The sequence below is a fragment of the Bombina bombina genome, chromosome 3 (genome assembly GCF_027579735.1).
Source record: "Bombina bombina isolate aBomBom1 chromosome 3, aBomBom1.pri, whole genome shotgun sequence".
Classification (NCBI taxonomy): domain Eukaryota; kingdom Metazoa; phylum Chordata; class Amphibia; order Anura; family Bombinatoridae; genus Bombina; species Bombina bombina.
In genome coordinates this window covers 297513393-297535210 of record NC_069501.1, presented here as the reverse complement: position 1 = coordinate 297535210, position 21818 = coordinate 297513393, and the positions used below count along the sequence as shown (strand labels likewise).

General features: G+C 35.0%; 1 protein-coding gene across 3 annotated transcripts in view; it reads left to right on the top strand.

Moving 5' to 3' along the window:
• Window positions 1–21818, top strand: part of PHEX (phosphate regulating endopeptidase X-linked) — a 564226-nt gene that overhangs the window by 524193 nt on the left and 18215 nt on the right. For all 3 annotated transcript variants that reach the window (XM_053706372.1, XM_053706371.1, XM_053706373.1), the window contains 2 exons: window positions 12360–12427; window positions 20352–20482. In XM_053706372.1, coding sequence (XP_053562347.1) covers window positions 12360–12427; window positions 20352–20482 — 199 coding nt within the window. The remainder of the gene's footprint in view (window positions 1–12359; window positions 12428–20351; window positions 20483–21818) is intronic.

The window sequence follows — 21818 nt, the reverse complement described above, 5'->3', positions numbered from 1 at the left end:
GTATCATTGCTCAGGTCCAACAGGGCCTTAGATTCTTCAATACTAAGGTTGAGATAAGTGTGTTGCTGTGGGGACTCCTTAATGTCATGGCTAAGCAGGCGTGTGAAACTTCTGATTGAAGTGTGGGTATTAGGCGGTTCAAAAGTGGAAGTTTTCTTAAAGGTGGCCGGTGTAAACGTCTGGTCTAAACCACGATTTAATAAGGTTTTTTCCCCATCACTGAGTGGTCTATTGCTCAAATTTAACACTATGTCTACTTCTTTGTCAGTTGTTTTTGGATTTGTACCCACCCCTTCTGATCTTATATCTCTTTGCCCTTTTGTGTGTGATGGCATAAAAGGGGGCTTGGCCGTGGACCGAGTGGCTACCCCTAAAAAAGACTGAGCTTGTTCAAAGGTATTATCATGTAATGGATTATTGTTAGCTGCGTCAGTCTCAGAGGATTCTCCTCCACTGCTATCCACTATACTAAGTGTGTTTTTTGAGCGCGGATTTCTGTGCCGCTTATTAAATGTCATTTCATCTTTGTCATATAACCATTTGTAAACATGTTTGTCTCTATAGTAATTTTCAACACTGCTAAGTTTTTTGTTTTTGAAAGCAATAAGATCATTGCGATATTTGTTAACCAAACTGTTAAGTTTAGACACTCATTCCTGACTCTTGTCCTCCATTAATACATGTAGGCTTTGATCCTTAATGATTTCAATTTTAGTTTTTATTTTAGTTTCTAGTTTAGTAACTTCTTCAATCACAAGGAGGATCAAATCATAAGAACACTTGTTCAGTATAGAACACCACCTCCTACAGAATTCAACATTTTGTCTCCCCAGGGTGGGAATGTTTTTCACTTTGAAACCCCTAGGTATAATTTTTTTCCTATGGTAACCTGATAAATATACAGCATGCAAATGGTAATCAATCTCTTTCCTATGCAAGATTAACATTTTGTGATAGATGTCTATGGGGGTATCACCCCACAACTCACTCAGGTCATCTGATACTCTGATACATTCAGCATCATCATTGGTAAATGCTAGAGGGTAAGTATTGAAATCCTCATCATGGTATAGGCTCTCCATGTTACTTGTGGGCTCTGCAAAAAGTGCAAAGAAGTGCAAAGACAACAGTTTAAAAAGTTTGTCACAGAATAGATTCTAGGTTCACAATTAGCAAATAAAGTCCACAGTCCATGTGTTAAATAATTAGAATGCTAATCCAAAATGCCGTAAGCATATTCATATATCCACAACAGGACAGCACAATCTCACAAAATTTACCGTGGCACTCTATACATTTTGTGAGATTGTGCTGTCCTGTTGTGGTATATATATATATATATATATATATATATATATATATATATATATATATATATATGTACATACATACATATACATTTTTAGAGATGTATCTCAATGTCAAAGCCCTTTGCCTGCCTTTTTGTTTTTAACACCTAAGATTTTGAGCCCTTTTAACTTTTTTATGCAATATTTTTTTACATAATTTTTATTAGACAGTGTTATTATGAGTGTAAGTGTACTTTCCGCTAAGAGAGGGGAGTTTAGCAGTGTGAAACCCCCCCAAAAAAGAATTAATTCTTAATCTACTCAAGTTTATCCCATTACAGTCCCACATACTTGCAAATAAAACTGGTTATTAAATAAAACATAATTATGTGTTGGGGTAAACTGGAGTAGATTAAGAATTAATTCTTTTTTGGGGGGGTTTTAAGGTATCATCTAGGTTTAGGAAATAGGATATGGCCTGTTATCAACTGGGAATCTTGGGGGCACATTTCTCTAATATCTCTGGCCTTTTCCGATATCAGCTCTGCTGGCACTCTGAAACCTGGTACAGGCATCCTCCTAAACAAGGCCTTTTTTGCCACTTGGAGGTGAGAAGTTTTCAGCTCTTTTCTTGGATAATTTTTTGTTCCACTGTCCTCACTTTTTGTCTTAACACTAATAGGTAGATCTTAATCTATTAAAATAAACGTTAAGTTTTAGAAAAAGGTGCACCCCTAAGCTCCCTTTCTTAGCTCCTTACCATATTTGGTTAATATTTATTGGGATAGGGTAGCACCAGGAGGAGATTACACTATCCCCCTGTAATTTCTAATGATATAAAAAAGAACCTGTTATCACACTAAGTAGTGCCACTGTCTGCATTTTTAATATTGTTGTAAGTGTACTTTGTAATGTATTCTTGATGTGTTTCATGACACTTTGTAATTTTGTGAAACAGTTAACCACAGCTCTGAGATCCTGTTAATGATTCTAGCGTAAATCACCATTGCACTCATGTGATTGCGATTGTGCTCAACTTAATAGAATGTAATATATAATGTAATATGAGCACAATTTAACCAGCATGCAAACGATCACGAAACCCCCGAGCGTTTGCACGCCACTTGTAATCTAGCCCTTAAAGTGAAGGTAAACTTTGATGAATGAAAGCCTGTTTTTTAGAAATACTATTAAAATCAGGGTCACTTTCATTTATCAAAGTTTACAAAGCAGCTATTTTGATTAAAAACTTACCTCTCTTCTTTGCACAGCCAAAGCAGCTTCCCCCACCCGGAGATCCTCTCTTCACACGTCATCAATGACTAATCCAGCTTCCTCCAATCACGGCTTCCCCCCCAGGGGAGTCATTGCCTGAGGAAGCTGGATTAGTCATTGATGACATGTCAAGAGAGGATCTCCGTGTGGGGGATGCTGCTTTGGCTGTGAAAAAAACAAAAGTAAGTTTTTAATCAAAACGACTGCCTTCTAAACTGATGAATGAAAGTGCCCTTGTTTTTAATAGTATTTTTAAAAAAAAGGCTTTCATTCATCAAAGTTTACCTTCACTTTAATGTGAAAAATATTTAGATGATGTTCTTTAATATGGATAACTGGAATTTTACATTTGTCTTTTAATGTCCTTTAGAAGAAGTCTCAGTCCATGCTCCAATCTGTTTAAATATGTGATTTCCTCTTGTTTATAAGAAAATTAGACAATCATATGTTATTAATTAGATTAGCCAGTCAGGACTGTTGATGGCTAAGCGTAGTGGCAAAACTGTGACAGTCTGTACTCCATTTATCAAGATGTGAACACAGCCTGGGGACCCTTAAAGGGACACTGAACCCATTTTTTTTCTTTCATGATTCAGATAGAGCATGCAATTTTAAGCAACTTTCTAATTTACTCCTATTTTAATTTTTTCTTTGTTTCTTGCTATCTTTATTTGAAAAGCAAGAATGTAAGTTTAAAAGCCAGACCATTTTTGATTCACAACCTTGGTTGCCCTTGCTGATTGGACAGCACCAATAAACAAGTGCTGTCCAGGGTCTGAACTAAAAATTAGCTGGCTCCTTAGCTTAGATGCCTTCTTTTTTAAATAAAATTAGCAAGAGAACGAATAAAATTTGGAAATAGGAGTACATTAGAAAGTTGCTTAAAATTGCATGCTCTATCTGAATCATGAAAGAAAAAAAAAATTGGATTCAGTGTCCCTATAAGAAGTCTTACTTGTGCAGTCTTAATTTTTGGCAGAAGACACTGCCTCACTCTCTCCAAATGCAGGGAGATGTTCTTTGTCCAAAATAGTTGTCTGCCTGCATTAAGTTATAGCTCCATTAAAACTGTTGCACAGCTGCTTTTAGGTCTATTATGTAAAAAAATAAATGAGTATGATTGCAATTTGCCAGAGATACTAGGGTCAGTCATAAGTTTCTGTTGCTAATAGGTTATAAGATTATGCTGCTAATATGTTATAGGTGTCCCCTTAAAAAGTGACAATTTTCATTATAACTTGGGATCTGCTGCTTTGATTGCACATTCTGGGCAGATAGGATGAGCCTTCAGGTTATGTCATAATTTCTGTTTCTTCTAATTCATATCTCATCTTTTATTACTTCTCTTCTCCTCTAGTTACTATTTCATTTTCTATTCTTTTTTAACCCATTATTTTCCTCTCTCTTTGATTTAACTAGTGGGTGCTGAAAAATGGTCTCGTTATTTTTAGTATACCTGAGTCTGCTATGATGTGAGGATGTCATGTGTAATGAAGAGATGCCCACAGCTAGCATGTATTTACTGTTTACAAGTACCTTAAAAGGTAATATGTTTTAATCGCTTGAGCAATAGTCTAGGTCACTGGTTTTCAAACCTGTCCTCAGGCTTCCCCAAAAAGGCCCGGTTTTCTGGATTACCTTGAATGAGAGCAGGTAAAATAATCATGTTTATTAAGCAGCTGATTATTTCACCTGTGCTCTAGTTCAGATATCCTCAAAATATGGACTGTTAGGGAGACTTGAGGACAGGTTTGAAAACCAATGGTCTAGGTCAATCCCTCAAATATTAGACTTTGATAGGGTTGCACAGAAAATTAATGCTGGATATCACTCTAGTACTAAGCCGATGGTTCTCTAAGTCTCCACTGATGTAGTGTAGTTCTTCACTTTTTTTCTATAGTATATCATTGAAGTATACATATGCACGCACGCATGCACACACACACAATATATATATGTGCCATTCACTAATATTGGCACCCTTGGTAAATATGAGCAAAGAAGGCTGTGAAAAATGTCTTCTTAATTTTTGCCCTGATGGTGGAAATGGGAATTTTCAATGCTTTTGCTATTTTCTTATAGCCACTTCCCATTTTGTGAAGCTCAACTAGCTTTTGTCACAGCTATATTCCTTGGTCCTACCCATTGTGACGAATGACTAAGGGACTTTGGCCTGTGGGTTACCTCATATTTATTCAGATATATTTTACTCATATGAATTAATAGGGGTGCCTATTTTTTTTTTATAAACCTGTGTTGTGTTTGCAATTGTTTGACATCCATGAACAATAAAGACAATTTTTCACAGCCTTCTTTGCTTATATTTACCAAGGGTGTCAATATAAGTGGAGGGCAATATTTATATGTATATATATATATATATAAATATATATAAATATATATATATATATATATATATAGGCTTCAAAGTAGTGCACTCTCACTTGCCAACCCAGACACAGACCAGGGTGCCTAACAGAATGTACAATCTGAATAGGAATAAGCACTCTCTGGATTTCAAATCAACAAATATTTATTCGGCAGTGACGTTTCGGGGCGTCTGAGGAAGGGGTGAATGCCCCGAAACGTCACTGCCGAATAAATATTTGTTGATTTGAAATCCAGAGAGTGCTTATTCCTATTCAGATTATATATATATATATATATATATATATATGTGTGTGTGTGTGTAGTAGAAATCTAAGGTGCACTCACCAGGACTTGAACGTTGTATGTGTTTATTGCTTGTGACCTAAAATGAAACACAAATCTGGTAATCGCACTATGTTGGCGCCTTCTTTTATCTCCTTTTCTGTTTAGTATCTACCCCCCCTGGGCCACCAACAGGGATCGTTTGAAGAAGTGCTTGCCTCATGTGATTTGGAGAATAAACCCACTACATTTATTACCTCAAGAACTTTGCTTTTTGGGACGATATCACTATATCATTGTGTCTATTAGTGACCATTGTTTTGCATTTTAATGTTAGTACCCCTTTTATGCTAAGAAGTATATTGATATGACCATATTAATCCACTAGCATTTAATGTTATCTGAGTTTTTACATATGAATCACTTTAAATTAATTTGATTTTTGCAACCAACACTATTTTGATTGTCTTTTCACAAACACTTTACAATTCATTGTATTAGTGTCAGTAACTTCTTGACCGCTGGCGCACTAATTATATTTTTTATATAAAATGAAACACAAATTACAGACATCTTACATCCTAAATACCCTCCACCACAGTGCTTCCTCCATGGCGCTACCCGCGGCATTCCGGCGGTCTGTGATGTCACAGAGCATTTGCGATCATGTGAACTGATACTCATGCGACAGTCACAGGTCTTCATTTTAGGTCTAAAGATGGGGATGACCCCGAAAGGTCACAAGCAATAAACACATAAAACTTTAAAGTCCTGGTGAGTGCACCACGTATTTCTACTAACTGTCTACTTACTTTCTGGATGCACCCTGGGCAACGAACAGTAAAGGAGTGGTTACATGAGTGCTTGACCCTTAAACCTTAAATTGTGTGTATATATATATATATATATATATATATATATATATATATATATACAGGGAGTGCAGAATTATTAGGCAAATGAGTATTTTGACCACATCATCATCTTTATGCATGTTGTCTTACTCCAAGCTGTATAGGCTCGAAAGCCTACTACCAATTAAGCATATTAGGTGATGTGCATCTCTATAATGAGAAGGGGTGTGGTCTAATGACATCAACACCCTATATCAGGTGTGCATAATTATTAGGCAACTTCCTTTCCTTTGGCAAAATGGGTCAAAAGAAGGACTTGACAGGCTCAGAAAAGTCAAAAATAGTGAGATATCTTGCAGAGAGATGCAGCACTCTTAAAATTGCAAAGCTTCTGAAGCGTGATCATCGAACAATCAAGCGTTTCATTCAAAATAGTCAACAGGGTCGCAAGAAGCGCGTGGAAAAACAAAGGCGCAAAATAACTGCCCATGAACTGAGAAAAGTCAAGCGTGCAGCTGCCAAGATGCCACTTGCCACCAGTTTGACCATATTTCAGAGCTGCAACATCACTGGAGTGCCCAAAAGCACAAGGTGTGCAATACTCAGAGACATGGCCAAGGTAAGAAAGGCTGAAAGACGACCACCACTGAACAAGACACACAAGCTGAAACTTCAAGACTGGGCCAAGAAATATCTCAAGACTGATTTTTCTAAGGTTTTATGGACTGATGAAATGAGAGTGAGTCTTGATGGGCCAGATGGATGGGCCCGTGGCTGGATTGGTAAAGGGCAGAGAGCTCCAGTCCGACTCAGACTCCAGCAAGGTGGAGGTGGAGTACTGGTTTGGGCTGGTATCATCAAAGATGAGCTTGTGGGGCCTTTTCGGGTTGAGGATGGAGTCAAGCTCAACTCCCAGTCCTACTGCCAGTTTCTGGAAGACACCTTCTTCAAGCAGTGGTACAGGAAGAAGTCTGCATCCTTCAAGAAAAACATGATTTTCATGCAGGACAATGCTCCATCACACGCGTCCAAGTACTCCACAGCGTGGCTGGCAAGAAAGGGTATAAAAGAAGAAAATCTAATGACATGGCCTCCTTGTTCACCTGATCTGAACCCCATTGAGAACCTGTGGTCCATCATCAAATGTGAGATTTACAAGGAGGGAAAACAGTACACCTCTCTGAACAGTGTCTGGGAGGCTGTGGTTGCTGCTGCACGCAATGTTGATGGTGAACAAATCAAAACACTGACAGAATCCCTGGATGGCAGGCTTTTGAGTGTCCTTGCAAAGAAAGGTGGCTATATTGGTCACTGATTTGTTTTTGTTTTGTTTTTGAATGTCAGAAATGTATATTTGTGAATGTTGAGATGTTATATTGGTTTCACTGGTAAAAATAAATAATTGAAATGGGTATATATTTGTTTTTTGTTAAGTTGCCTAATAATTATGCACAGTAATAGTCACCTGCACACACAGATATCCCCCTAAAATAGCTATAACTAAAAACAAACTAAAAACTACTTCCAAAACTATTCAACTTTGATATTAATGAGTTTTTTGGGTTCATTGAGAACATGGTTGTTGTTCAATAATAAAATTAATCCTCAAAAATACAACTTGCCTAATAATTCTGCACTCCCTGTATATGCACACTCATATATATACACAAACATATATATATATATAGAACAACAAAAGAAGCAGACACCAGGTAATGGCAGTTTCAAAATCCAAATTTATTTCTGTGAGACAGTGCAGGAACAATGTGCCCCAAACATGTGGAGAGAACAAGGCCTCTTACGCGTTTCGTGTGAGAAAACACACTTCGTCAGAGAGATGCAAATGTGTGAACGTGTGAACACTTTATAGACAAAACTTTAATTAGTGTTGCTAACCCTTTAGTGAGGTGTGAGTGATTGTTTAATCATGAACAGTGTAACAGTGCTTATTAAATTTTATAGTATAGCTTATCTGGGTAAATGTCTAGAACTAGCTAGATTTAAACAAATAAATATATATATCATATATACAAAAATTGACATATTATGAAAAAATATAATAACATTCTAAATTATGAAATTCATAAATGTGTTCATAAATAAAAATACAGTGTAAATGTGCCTTGTGAATAATTTATATGAATCAAATTTGATTTTCTATTAGTTCTAAATATTACTATTGATTCAACTTTTCATGATTGATAATAGTGCAACAAAATAATTAAAAAAATATTATAATAATACCAATAATATATGTAAAATACTAATCGGGACTTTAGAATGGTATATAATATGTTAGTTTAACTATAAACTATATGGAATAATTAGTTAAAGTTGTATTTCCTAGTTTGTAAATTACATATACAATATTATAAAAATAAGTACCCAATAGCTGCTGTACTAAAAAAGAAAAAAGAAAAAATATTTCTTATTTTATAACCACTCAATAAGATAAACTAAAAAATAATAAAGATTCTTGTTTTATGCTCCTAATAAAAGTTTTTAATAACTTTTGATCACACATTGTAGGTGAGTTATATGTTTTGTCATTACATTGTTTTAAAGAGTGTATACAAATATCCAAAAAGGGATATACACACTAATATATATACGTGTGTCCATAAATATATACATACACCAATTGATGAAAAAACATATATAATTGGAGCAAGAAATAATGAAGTTAAACAAAGAAGAAGGGAACTATCAAACATGATCTTTTTATACAAGATCATATATTCATTAAGGAGACTTACTCATATAGTCCCCCAATATCAACAAACTTGTATAACTTAATTATTGCCTGCTAAACTCACCAATGTCCAAACTTTATTGGCAATATATATGCATAGAGAAACAAGCATTTTATTTAGTTAGTGCTTAAATGTTGGACCTAATTAGCAATATCTTGGTATTTAACACATTTTTGGTATTATTCTAGTTTATTTAAACTTAAAATTATATTTTATCACTAGTGTGTTTTAAGTGTTAAAAAACTACCATTTAATAGAAAATTTGCTATTCTTGAGCCTTTGTGATTGCAAAATTTCATTTTAAAACTGTATATCTAGATAGTTTACCGTATAAAAAAGCAAAAAGACTTGCACTCACAAAGGTTCAATTGTTAGGTATTACACACGTTTAGCACTAAAACTAATAGGATTTGTATTGATTCCCTGTACATATATTATTATATATTGGACTCAAAATATACTTTGATTTATTCTGTATACAGATCTACATCCCATTGGGAATTGAGACCTTTAGGTTTGCGAGTCTCTAACGTGAATATCCAATATGCCTCTTTTCTATTTAAACCTTTTAACCTGTCTCCTCCTTTTAAACTCTTGTGAATTTGATCAATTATTTGGACTGAAAAATGTGTTAATGGATTATCATGTGTCAAAAAATGTCTAGCAACATATATATATATATATATATATATATATATATATATATATATATATATATATATAAAAAGAGAGAAGTGCTTAACCTGGGAACGAATAACAGCATAATAGCTTGTTCTATGGCTAGTTACCAGCCAAGAAGCAGCCTTTTTTTGCTCAACATGCGCCTTTCACAGAGAAAATCTTTCCCGTAGCATATTTGTCTGATCCTGACTTAACAGTGCAGTCCAGCCACGCAATACCCGTCAATCCCTATCTGAATGAGAGAAGTTTGAGTGCTGTTTTTTTTTTTTCTAACAACCCACACCCACCACTTTTAACCCATTAAAACTGCCTCCTGCAGTTATTAATAATAAAAAAAATGCTACTTTTTTTATTTTTTTAAAAGGCATACTGCACTAAATTTTGGTGGCAAATGGGGAACATTTTTATTTAAAATTAACCAGGGGTCTGACCTCTGGTTAATTTTCAGAGCGCTAATTTCTACCACGAGATCGCAGAAGCAATAACCAGCCACTTGTTATAGCTGGTTATTTATTACGCACCCGTAAACAGGTGAATTAGTCAGTTTACGGGCATGCAATAAATTAGCACTCCACTTGTACTCTCCCTATACTTTCAATGATGAGTGCACAACTGAAACTCATGGTCTTATTACAAGTTCATGGTTAATTATTGCACTACAGTAATAATCACATTAACATTGAAAAGATTAACCAAAGGGAAAAACTCTGGTAAAACCATTGTGACTTCTCATACAGGACTTCACAAGCCACAAAACTGTCCTCAAGTTTTATTTTAAAACTATTTGAAGACTATTCGCAAAGAACGTTGCTTTTGTGCATAGACAAAACACATGGATGCCATTTTGAGATGTACTAAAAAGAACAGTGTACTGTAAAATTAGTTCCCGCTTAATGTGCTTACAATAATTTGTTATACCAGCCGCAGGTTTAGGTCTGGGAAATTGTTCCATTAGACACATTTTTATATGAAATTGCTGTCTAATAGAAGCCACAACCTAAGCAAATTGGCTGAGCTTGCAAGGAGAGCTTATCTCTATATTTACTCTAAATCCTCCTTATCTGTTCTCTCACTGTTTACACATTGAAACCAGTACTTAAAGGGACAGTATACTGTAAAATAGTTTTTCCCTTAATGTGTTTACAATTGCTTTTTTTACCAACTGCAGAGTAAAAAATGTATGATAATTAGCTTTTTAAGGTTTATTTCTGTATATTAAAGCTCTGATTTTGTGTTTTGAAGCCACAGCCTAATAAAATAGGTTGAGCTTGTAGGTATAATCCGATCTCATTACTTTATCACATTGTGCACATATACCTGCTTCTTTATCTTATATCTGTCCTTAAGACAATCACCAGTACTTGGAGAGAACAATGGAAAATCAACATTTTATTACCTTATCTCTGCTTTATCACACTGGGAGTGTAATTTCTTCTGCTGGCTGTGTTTACAAAGCTTATCTATAGCTGGTACGCGCGGCCACAAACTTTCAGAATAGGTGGGGATACCACATGCTAAATCAACTATTTCAAATGCCAATATAAGGGTAAAGGAGCTACTTGTAAACAATTTGATACACTCCAGCAGGTAAAGTGGATCATTGGGAACAAATTAAAGGGGAGAACATTTTTGAGTAAACTGTCCCTTTAAGACAGAAGAATGGAGAAATTAACATGTTATTATCTCTCTGCCATCCACCCCCACTGGGAGATTGATTTCTTCTAAACTTTCTATAATTTTCTATAACCAGTGCTTAAATATTGAAATGTATAGTACAGATGTGGATACAACAGGCAAAGGCAGTTTCTTCAAATGAAAACATAAATAAAATACATTTGATACACTCCAGCAGTTAAAATGGATAATTTGGAACACGTTAAAAGGGGAGAAAAATGACACTGTCCCTTTAATAAACAATGGTCTATTTTTGAAAGTACAGTATTTTGTGTTGTGATGTGGTGACAGTAAGATGTATATTTAGAGGTTGTGAAATCAAATGTATTTGTTTTTTTAAAGTAAAAAATAAAAATTGTTTAATCCATTTGAGCTGGGTCATTATACAGGACAATGAGTATATGCTCTATACTGGGAAATTGTTCCTTATGCATTTTTTCTAAGCTCGTTTAGTGTATAAAATTTTTTGTATATTTTGGCATGTGTTGGTCTAGAAAGAAGATTAACAGTGTGGAAAAATAATATCCGGCATAAAAACATAGCTGTGGCTTTTCTCATTCACAATAGTGCATTTCTCACATTATAAAATTGTTGTGCAAAAGCGCACCATTTCTAACTGAAACTAATAAGCCACTTCCTTCGCACTGTACAGATTGTGCGAATCTCACACAAAATGCCACTCCACTCTAGGCCATCACAGGAAATGTTACAGTGTCCCTTTAAGGATAAAGAAGGCACCTTGGTTACAAGTAAAAATAAAATCAGTTTATATAGTATGTCATTTGTGTGTTAAAACCTGGTTCTACACCCCTAGGAAACAAGTAATATGACAAAATATACAGAATAAGTTTATTTATTTAATTCTGCTTTACAGGTTAAGAGGAAATTGGCCGCCAACTTGAAAATATAATGAATTTGCATGAATCAATGTCAAACATTTGCAAACTTTCTCAGGGGGAAATTATTAAAACTGGCAGCCCTATGATCCCATTTCATCTTTGATCTGTGGTATTTCAATGCAACTTCATAAAATGAATAATTAAATTCTGAATCTTAGCAGGTTCCTGATCAGAAAATAAATCATACTGTGGAAAGCAAAAGCTTTTTTGAAGGTGCAGATTACATTGATCAAGTTGTACTTTATAGCTGTATTGATATATTTTGTTTGTTTAAATTGACAGATCCCTGAGCTACGGAGCAATTGGCGTCATTGTTGGCCATGAGTTTACACATGGATTTGATAACAATGGTACTTACTTTTCTTATCATTGATGTTATATTTAATAATATAAATATGTAGCTATAACATTTTTGCAAAAAGAGTTTAAGTGATGCCATTGTAGTGAAATATATGTCTTTATATTGATTGCATGATGCATAGCAAGAAATCTATGTTATACACGTTTTTCTCTAGAGAGCTTGAGTAATACAACACTATATATGACAGTTTCCAACACAAAACAAACAAGGGCACCACATGGTGTAATATCTTCTAAACAGTTGGAAAAGACCAATAAAAGAGATAAACTCACAAAACTGCCAGTTACATGCTGGGTCTTAGTCTCCCAATTAGGCTGCATTCAGGATAACAGCAACCTGGTCATACCCAAAGTAACACTATGGTGGAAAAATCATTCTCTGCAACAAGACTCAAAAATTAATCCAATACAATTTAATAAAAATATATATTAAAATATATTTTTATAGCAGTACAGGGATGTGCTTCTTGGGCAAAAAACAACATCCATTTAATCAGGCTAATGACAGTTTCCATCCCACTTTCAAATTTAATAAAATATATAGGGCTTCTGAACAGAAATAGAGAATACAAGATCATGTGCTCGTTTTCAAGTGAAAACATACAAACCTTGTTCTATTTGAAATGTGAGGTAATTTTATAACATTTATTCTAATCCAAGAATTCATTCATTTGTAATATTAATTAAGGGCTAAATTACAAGTGGTGTGCTATTTAGGTGCTCCCACCCGAGCATTAACTTCGCTTGAAGTAATCTTTTTGCGCGTGTCGGGTTGGGTGCATATTACAAGTGGGAAGTAAAACTCTGCACGCAAGCAAAACATGATGTGAGCTAACTTCCAGACTTCGCGATATCAGGACCATGTTGACGTATTCTCCCTATAGAAGTCCATGGAGAGTGCAGAAGAAGAAAACCTAACACATATCGCTCAAACGCTAACCCGACAGGAGTTATGATTATTTCACATTATAATGTTCTTCACTTACAGAACAATGTAATTTTGATGGTAAATACATATTTCTACATATATCTGTATATACCTATACCTGTTTATCTATTCCTATAGATATATAGGTAACTATATCTATTTTACATACATTTTATCAGATGTATAGAAATGTATATTTAATAATACAATTTATTTATTTTTTCTATGTGAAAAACATAGGAATGTAAAATATGCCCAAAGCGATTTGTGCTATGAGCTTTAGATCCAACTCAGTGTCGGATTAGTGCACGTGAAGAATTGCTAATCTCAAAGCACGTTTTTTTAAATATTACATATAAAATATTAAAAAAATATTAATAATAATTATTAAAAATAATTATACATACTGTAAAAAAATATATAGATACAATCTATGGATTATTTAGAATTGTTTACAGATAGTGGTTATATGAGTGTAACTGTAATTTAAAATGTATTTATGTTACGTTTAGTGCAACATTTTTTTTACGCACTACCCTCTAAGCGAGGTCTTCAGTCGCACTAACCTGAGAAGCGTAAAATGTGATTGCACCCTCACAATCACGTTTACTTTCAACTTGTATTACGGGCGCTTTTTACAAAGTTAAGTTTCCCACCTATACTGAAAAAGTTTATATCACTTGCACGCCATTTGTAATTTAGCCCTAAATATATACGGGATTGAGAATATTTTTTTATGAAACTAAAACCTCTAAAGAATGTTTTTAACATATTGTAACGAAAATTAACTTTATGTTTTTCAGTCATGCCTGGACTAAAATAAACATATACAAAAGCAGAATTAGAACAGTGGTCATGTTGATAAAAATATTAATCACAATCTTTTTTTACACCTTAAAGTTACAATATTTTTCTACAATCAATCAATTGCAATCAGTTAAACCTTGTCAGCTACAGTTGTTTTCCAAAGGTTAAACTCTCCCCCCCCACTTGCCTTTTGTGACTATGCCAATCTGAACTTGTTACTAGAGTAAACATAGCAAGCCACTATCATTTTGCTAGTAAAAACTGAATTGTTGTGCATTACTTTATCCAATGTTTTCTGCTGAGGTCAGTTAGGGTCAAATATGTAACTGGGTTAGACTGGTGAATTATAGTGTACACTTTCAATTCTTAGAATTGGAAAACTCAGTTTTTAAGTTAAATTACTGGCAAGGGGAGCAAAACAAATAATGAGTATAAGGCAAAGTTGTTTTACTTTGCACAATTAAACATTTTATATAACAATCTGGGGCGCGATCCGATATCGATCGCAGTTTGCGGCGCAAGCGAGGGAACCGGCGTCGCCCGCAGTTTCAGCTCGCAACTCGAGCTATCCCATATAGGTCGCCGTCAGATGCTAACGTGCCGTAAGTCTCACAAACCAGCGATGTCCAGAAATCTGCGTAAGTACAAATTTCTGGCGTCGCCAGTGACTTGCGCCACGTTAGAATCTGCCGGCGCCTATAAAACCTGACTAAAGTCTAAAACACCCGCACTGTCTAACACGCCTCCCTAACATAGCCCGCACTGTCTAACACGCCTCCCTAACATAGCCCGCACTGTCTAACCCTCTATCCGCTATCCCCCCTCACTAGCCTAACAATAAAAATGCTATTAACCCCTAAACCGCCGCTCCTTTACCCCGCCGCAACCTAATAAAATTATTAACCCCTAAACCGCCGCTCCCGTACCCCGCCGCCAGCTATATTATATCTATAACCCCCTAAAGTGAGCCCCTAACACCGCCGCCATCTATATTAAAATTATTAACCCCTAATCTAAGCCCCTTACACCGCCGCCATCTCTATTAAAATGATTAACCCCTAATTTAATCTACCTACCCTGCCGCCAGCTATATTATCTATATTAACCCTAAGTATATTATAGTTAATATAGTTATTACATTATATATATTAACTATATTAACCCTAATTATATTAGGGTTAATATAGTTAATATAGTTACTATAGTATTTATATTAACTATATTAACTCTATCTAACCCTAACACCCCTAACTAAATTTATATTAAATTTATCTAATTCATTTATAAACTAAAATATTCCTATTTAAATCTAAATACTTACCTATAAAATAAACCCTAAGATAGCTACAATATAATTAATAATTACATTGTAGCTATGTTAGGGTTAATATTTATTTTACAGGTAAATAGTTAATTATTTTAACTAGGTATAATAGATATTAAATAGTTATTAACTATTTAATATCTACCTAGTTAAAATAATTACCCAATTACCTGTAAAATAAATACACCTACACTATCAATAAATGTAATAAACTACAAACATCTATCTAAAAATACAATTAAATTAACTAAACTAAATTACAAAAAAAAACAAACACTAAATTACAAAAAATAAAAAAAAGATTAAAAGATTTTTAAGCTAATTACACCTATTCTAAGCCCCCTAATAAAATAATAAACCCCCAAAATAACAAAAATTCCCTGCCCTATTCTAAATTCAACAAATTTCAAAGCTCTTTACCTTACCAGCCCTTAAAAGGGCCTTTTGTGGGGCATGCCCCAAAGAATTCAGCTCTTTTGCATTCAATAAATACAATCCCCCCCCCCCCCCATTACAACCCACCACCCACATACCCCTATTCTAAACCCACCCAAACCCCCCTTAATAAATCCTAACACTACCCCCCTGAAGATCTCCCTACCTTGTCTTCACCACACCGGGCCGAACTCCTGATCCGATACGGGCGATGTCGTCCTCCAAGCGGCAAAGAAGAAATCTTCCTCCGGCGACGTCTTCCTCCAAGCGGCAGCAAAGTCTTCAGTCTTCCGGCGGCATCTTCAATCTTCTTTCTTCGCTCCGCCGCCGCGGAGCATCCATCCCGGCCGATCGCTAAACTTGGAATGAGGTACCTTTAAATGACGTCATCCAAGATGGCGTCCGCCGAATTCCGATTGGCTGATAGGATTCTATCAGCCAATCGGAATTAAGTTAAAAAAATCTGATTGGCTGATTGAATCAGCCAATCAGATTCAGGTTCAATCCGATTGGCTGATCCAATCAGCCAATCAGATTGAGCTCGCATTCTATTGGCTGTTCATAGATTGAGCCAATAGAATGCGAGCTCAATCTGATTGGCTGATTGGATCAGCCAATCGGATTGAACCTGAATCTGATTGGCTGATTCAATCAGCCAATCAGATTTTTTTAACTTAATTCCGATTGGCTGATAGAATCCTATCAGCCAATCGGAATTCGGCGGACGCCATCTTGGATGACGTCATTTAAAGGTACCTCATTCCAAGTTTAGCGATCGGCCGGGATGGATGCTCCGCGGCGGCGGAGCGAAGAAAGAAGATTGAAGATGCCGCCGGAAGACTGAAGACTTTGCTGCCGCTTGGAGGAAGACGTCGCCGGAGGAAGATTTCTTCTTTGCCGCTTGGAGGACGACATCGCCCGCACCGGATCAGGAGTTCGGCCCGGTGCGGTGAAGACAAGGTAGGGAGATCTTCAGGGGGGTAGTGTTAGGATTTATTAAGGGGGGTTTGGGTGGGTTTAGAATAGGGGTATGTGGGTGGTGGGTTGTAATGGGGGGGGGGGATTGTATTTATTGAATGCAAAAGAGCTGAATTCTTTGGGGCATGCCCCACAAAAGGCCCTTTTAAGGGCTGGTAAGGTAAAGAGCTTTGAAATTTGTTTAATTTAGAATAGGGCAGGGAATTTTTGTTATTTTGGGGGTTTATTATTTTATTAGGGGGCTTAGAATAGGTGTAATTAGCTTAAAAATCTTTTAATCTTTTTTTTATTTTTTGTAATTTAGTGTTTGTTTTTTTTTGTAATTTAGTTTAGTTAATTTAATTGTATTTTTAGATAGATGTTTGTAGTTTATTACATTTATTGATAGTGTAGGTGTATTTATTTTACAGGTAATTGGGTAATTATTTTAACTAGGTAGATATTAAATAGTTAATAACTATTTAATATCTATTATACCTAGTTAAAATAATTAACTATTTACCTGTAAAATAAATATTAACCCTAACATAGCTACAATGTAATTATTAATTATATTGTAGCTATCTTAGGGTTTATTTTATAGGTAAGTATTTAGATTTAAATAGGAATATTTTAGTTTATAAATTAATTAGATTAATTTAATATAAATATAGTTAGGGGTGTTAGGGTTAGATAGAGTTAATATAGTTAATATAAATACTATAGTAACTATATTAACTATATTAACCCTAATATAATTAGGGTTAATATAGTTAATATATATAATGTAATAACTATATTAACTATAATATACTTAGGGTTAATATAGATAACATAGCTGGCGGCGGGGTAGGTAGATTAAATTAGGGGTTAATCATTTTTATATAGGTGGCGGCGGTGTAAGGGGTCAGATTACGGGATAGATAAGGTAGAATGCGGCGGTTTTAGGGGCTCACAGTAGGGGGTTAGTTTATGTAGATGGCGGCGGGGTCGGGGAGCGGCGTTTTAGGGGGTAATAACTTTATTAGGGATTTCGGGGGGGGGGATCGCGGTTGACAGGGAGATAGACATTGCGCATGCGTTAGGTGTTAGGTTTATTTTAGAAGATCGCGGTTGACAGGGAGATAGACATTGCGCATGCGTTAGGTGTTAGGTTTATTTTAGCAGATCGCGGTTGACAGGGAGATAGACATTGCGCATGCGTTAGGTGTTAGGTTTATTTTAGCAGCTAGTTTAGGGAGTTACGGGGCTCCAATAGTCAGCGTAAGGCTTCTTACGGCTGCTTTTTGTGGCGAGGTGAAAATGGAGTAAGTTTTCTCCATTTTCGCCACGTAAGTCCTTACGCTGCATATTGGATACCAAATTGCGCGGGTTTGGTATACCTGCCTATGGCCCAAAAAACTGCGGGCGACGGCAGAAATATACGGGCGTAACTTCTAGCTTACGCCGTATATAGGATACCAAATCCGCGCAATTATTGGCGTCGCCGGCTTTTGCGGGCGACGCTTTATATCGGATCGACCCCTTGAAGTGTTTAATTTTCCTTCAAAGGGACATGAAACCCAAAAATTTTCTTTTTCTTATTGTTCATGATTCAAATAGAACATGTGATTTTAAACAACTTTCCAATTTACTACTTTTATCAAATTTACTTCATTCTCTTGGTATCCCTTGTTGAAGGAGCAGCTATGCACTACTGGGGGCTAGCTGAACAAATCTGGTGAACCAATGGAAAGAGGCATTTATGTGCAGCCACCAATCAGCAGCTAGCTTCCAGTAAAGCATTGCTACACCTCAGCCTACCTAGGTATGCTTTTCAACTAAGGATGCCAATAGAATAAAGCAAATGAAGTAATAGAAGTAAATTACAAAGTTGTTTAAAATCACATGTTCTGTCTGAATCATGAAATAAAAATGTTGGCTTTCATGTCCCTTTAAGCAAATGTATACCTAGTGCAATAATAGTAGGCTGAAATGAAAAGTAAAATTCAATTAAAGAAAACACGTGTAGTCAAGAGTAAAAAGACACATTTTCCTTTTAAATAACACCTAACCATTGCATGCATTTCTTATTTTTAAGTATTTCACATTTTTAATTGCAGGTACAGTATCTTCAAGATCAGCCTACATTATTCACTTTTTAATTGATTGGCCTATGACTGACTGTAGAGGTGGTAAAGACAATGAGCTGGATTACAAGTGGAGTGCAAAAATATCAGCGCTACTGTGCTCCAACATAGCTCAAGTTAAATCAATAGTAGAGTTTTCTCTTATATTTAGACTATGATTTTCAATTGAAATAATAGTTTAACATACTCTACCCATATATACATACACACACACACACACACACACACACACATATATATATATATATATATATATATATATATATATATAAACACATAAAAGTAGTTATACATATATATATATATATATACATACATACACATGCATATGTGTATAGCTATCTATCTATTTATCTATATAAATATGTATATATATATATATATATATATATATATATATATATAAACACTTTAATATACATTGATATATAAATCTTTGTTAAAACTTCCCCCCTCAATAATAAACCTTTATTTTACATTGAATATGTATCCACATTAGTGAAATACTTGAATAGTGAAAATTTATTGGCAGCATTAACATTCTCTGTTAATCCTTGTGCACTGTTCTTAGAACAAGGTTGCACTAAGGATAATGCACTCTGTGCTATTGGTTGCACTCTACTAGTAATCTTGTACAATGTGGGGGACTTCACTAATGCCTGGGAAAAGCATAAGACTATCCTATAAACTAAGTAAGCTTGCTCATTATCAGAAATATGGGCCTATATTTATGTGTGTGTGTGTATATATATATAAAAATATATATTTTGTATTATTGAGTTTTGAATATTATTAATTTTTTGTATCTGATAAGATGAAGCATTAAAGGGATATGAAACCCATTTTTTTCCTATCATTATTCAAATACACAATATAATTTAAAAAATAAGTTTCCAATTTACTTATATTATCAAATTTGCTTTCTTCTCATGTTATTCCTTGTTGAAGAAATATCTAGATAGATATCGTGCACATGTCTGGGGCACTACATGAAAGGAAATAGTGCTGCCATCTAACTCCTCTGGCTAATGTATAACATTGTTGCAAAACTGCTGCCGTATAGTACTGCAGACACGTGCATGCTCCTGAACATATATACCTGCTTTTCGACAAAGGATAAAAAGAAAACAAAGACAATTTGATAATAGAAGTAAATTGAAAAGTTGTTTAAAATTGTATGCTCTATCTGAATCATAAAATAATTTTTGGGGGTTTTTATGTCCCTTTAATAAAGCATTCATGTTGATGTTATATTTACTTATTGTTATGAATTTTAAATACATTTTTGACACCATATAAACACAACAAATATAGCCACACTTATCTTTTTAAAGGTCGTAAGTATGACAAGGATGGAAATTTGTATTCTTGGTGGACCACTGACTCAGAAGAAAAATTTAAAAACAAAACAAAATGCATGGTGGATCAATACAATGAATACTTCTGGAAGCAAGCTGGTTTAAATGTGAGTAGACTGAAGTGTTTAACTGTATTTATGGTTACATACAGATGCAATATATGGCCAAAAGTATGTGGACATCACTCCAGAGAACATATTTCCATTGATCCAGAGTCCAGTGCCTTTACAACACTCCAGGTGACACTTGTTACTGTGACATGTTAATATGAGGCTTGCTTGGCAATTGAAATCAATTAAATTTAGCTTCCGACTTGAAAGTTCCTGCGATGATGTTGCTTCCAGAGGAAGTTTGGAACTCTGTAGTGAGTGATGGAGCAGATGATAGATGATACTGTAGGTGATTTTTATGGATTACACGCTCCAGCAATCGTTCTCTGCATTTGTGTGGTCTACCACTTTGTGGCTGGGCTGTTGTTGCTCCTAAACACACTTCATAATAATAGCACTTACAGTTTACCGGCACAAGTCCAGTAGGGCAGACATTTCTCAAATTGACTTGTGGCAAATGTGGCACGTTAAAAGCCACTGAGCTCTTTATTATGACCCATTGTACTACCAATATTTGTCTATGAAGATTTCATAGCTATGTGCTGGATTGTATGCACCAAAGCAATACGTGTGGCTGAAACCCCTGAACTCAATAAATTGGTACCAGTTTTTTTTAACATTCTTTGGCCATATGGAGTATATATATTTGGCAAAAGAAAATGTAATTTAAGAACTACAATTGCAAGCAAAATATAGCAAAAAAACACTTAATGCAGTATTACATCAACACTAGAAATTATTTTTAAAGCTGAAATTTAAAAAGCACCAATTTACTTGTTTAGTTTAAACAGCTTCATACTTAGCAGATAATGGTAATGATGATCCTGCATACACACTACCAGAAACACATTAGGTATTGAAAAATCTCCTTTCATCTTTTAATAATGAAGGAGGCAGTAAACTTTAACATTACAGTTATGCAATTATAATTTAAAAAAAACTGGACCAAATTTAAAGGGACAGTATACACTCATTTTCATATAACTGCATGTAATAGACACTACTATAAAGAATAAGATGCACAGATACTGATATAAAAATCCAGTATAGAACTGTTTAAAAACTTACTTAGAAGCTCTCAGTTGAAAAGGTAGCTGGAAAGCCCACAGCAAGTGGGAAATAAGACACCCCCCTCCCCCTTCTTTTGCATATGAAATGAACCTTTACACAAACAGGAGCAAGCTGGAGAAGGTAGCTGACGGTATTGTCATAAAACTTTGGGGCTTGGTTAGGGGTCTGCAAATCAGAGCAATGCTATTTAAAAATAAGCAAAACTATACATTTTTTAAAAAAAAAAAAAAAACTTTATGGGCTATATAAATAGATCATCTAC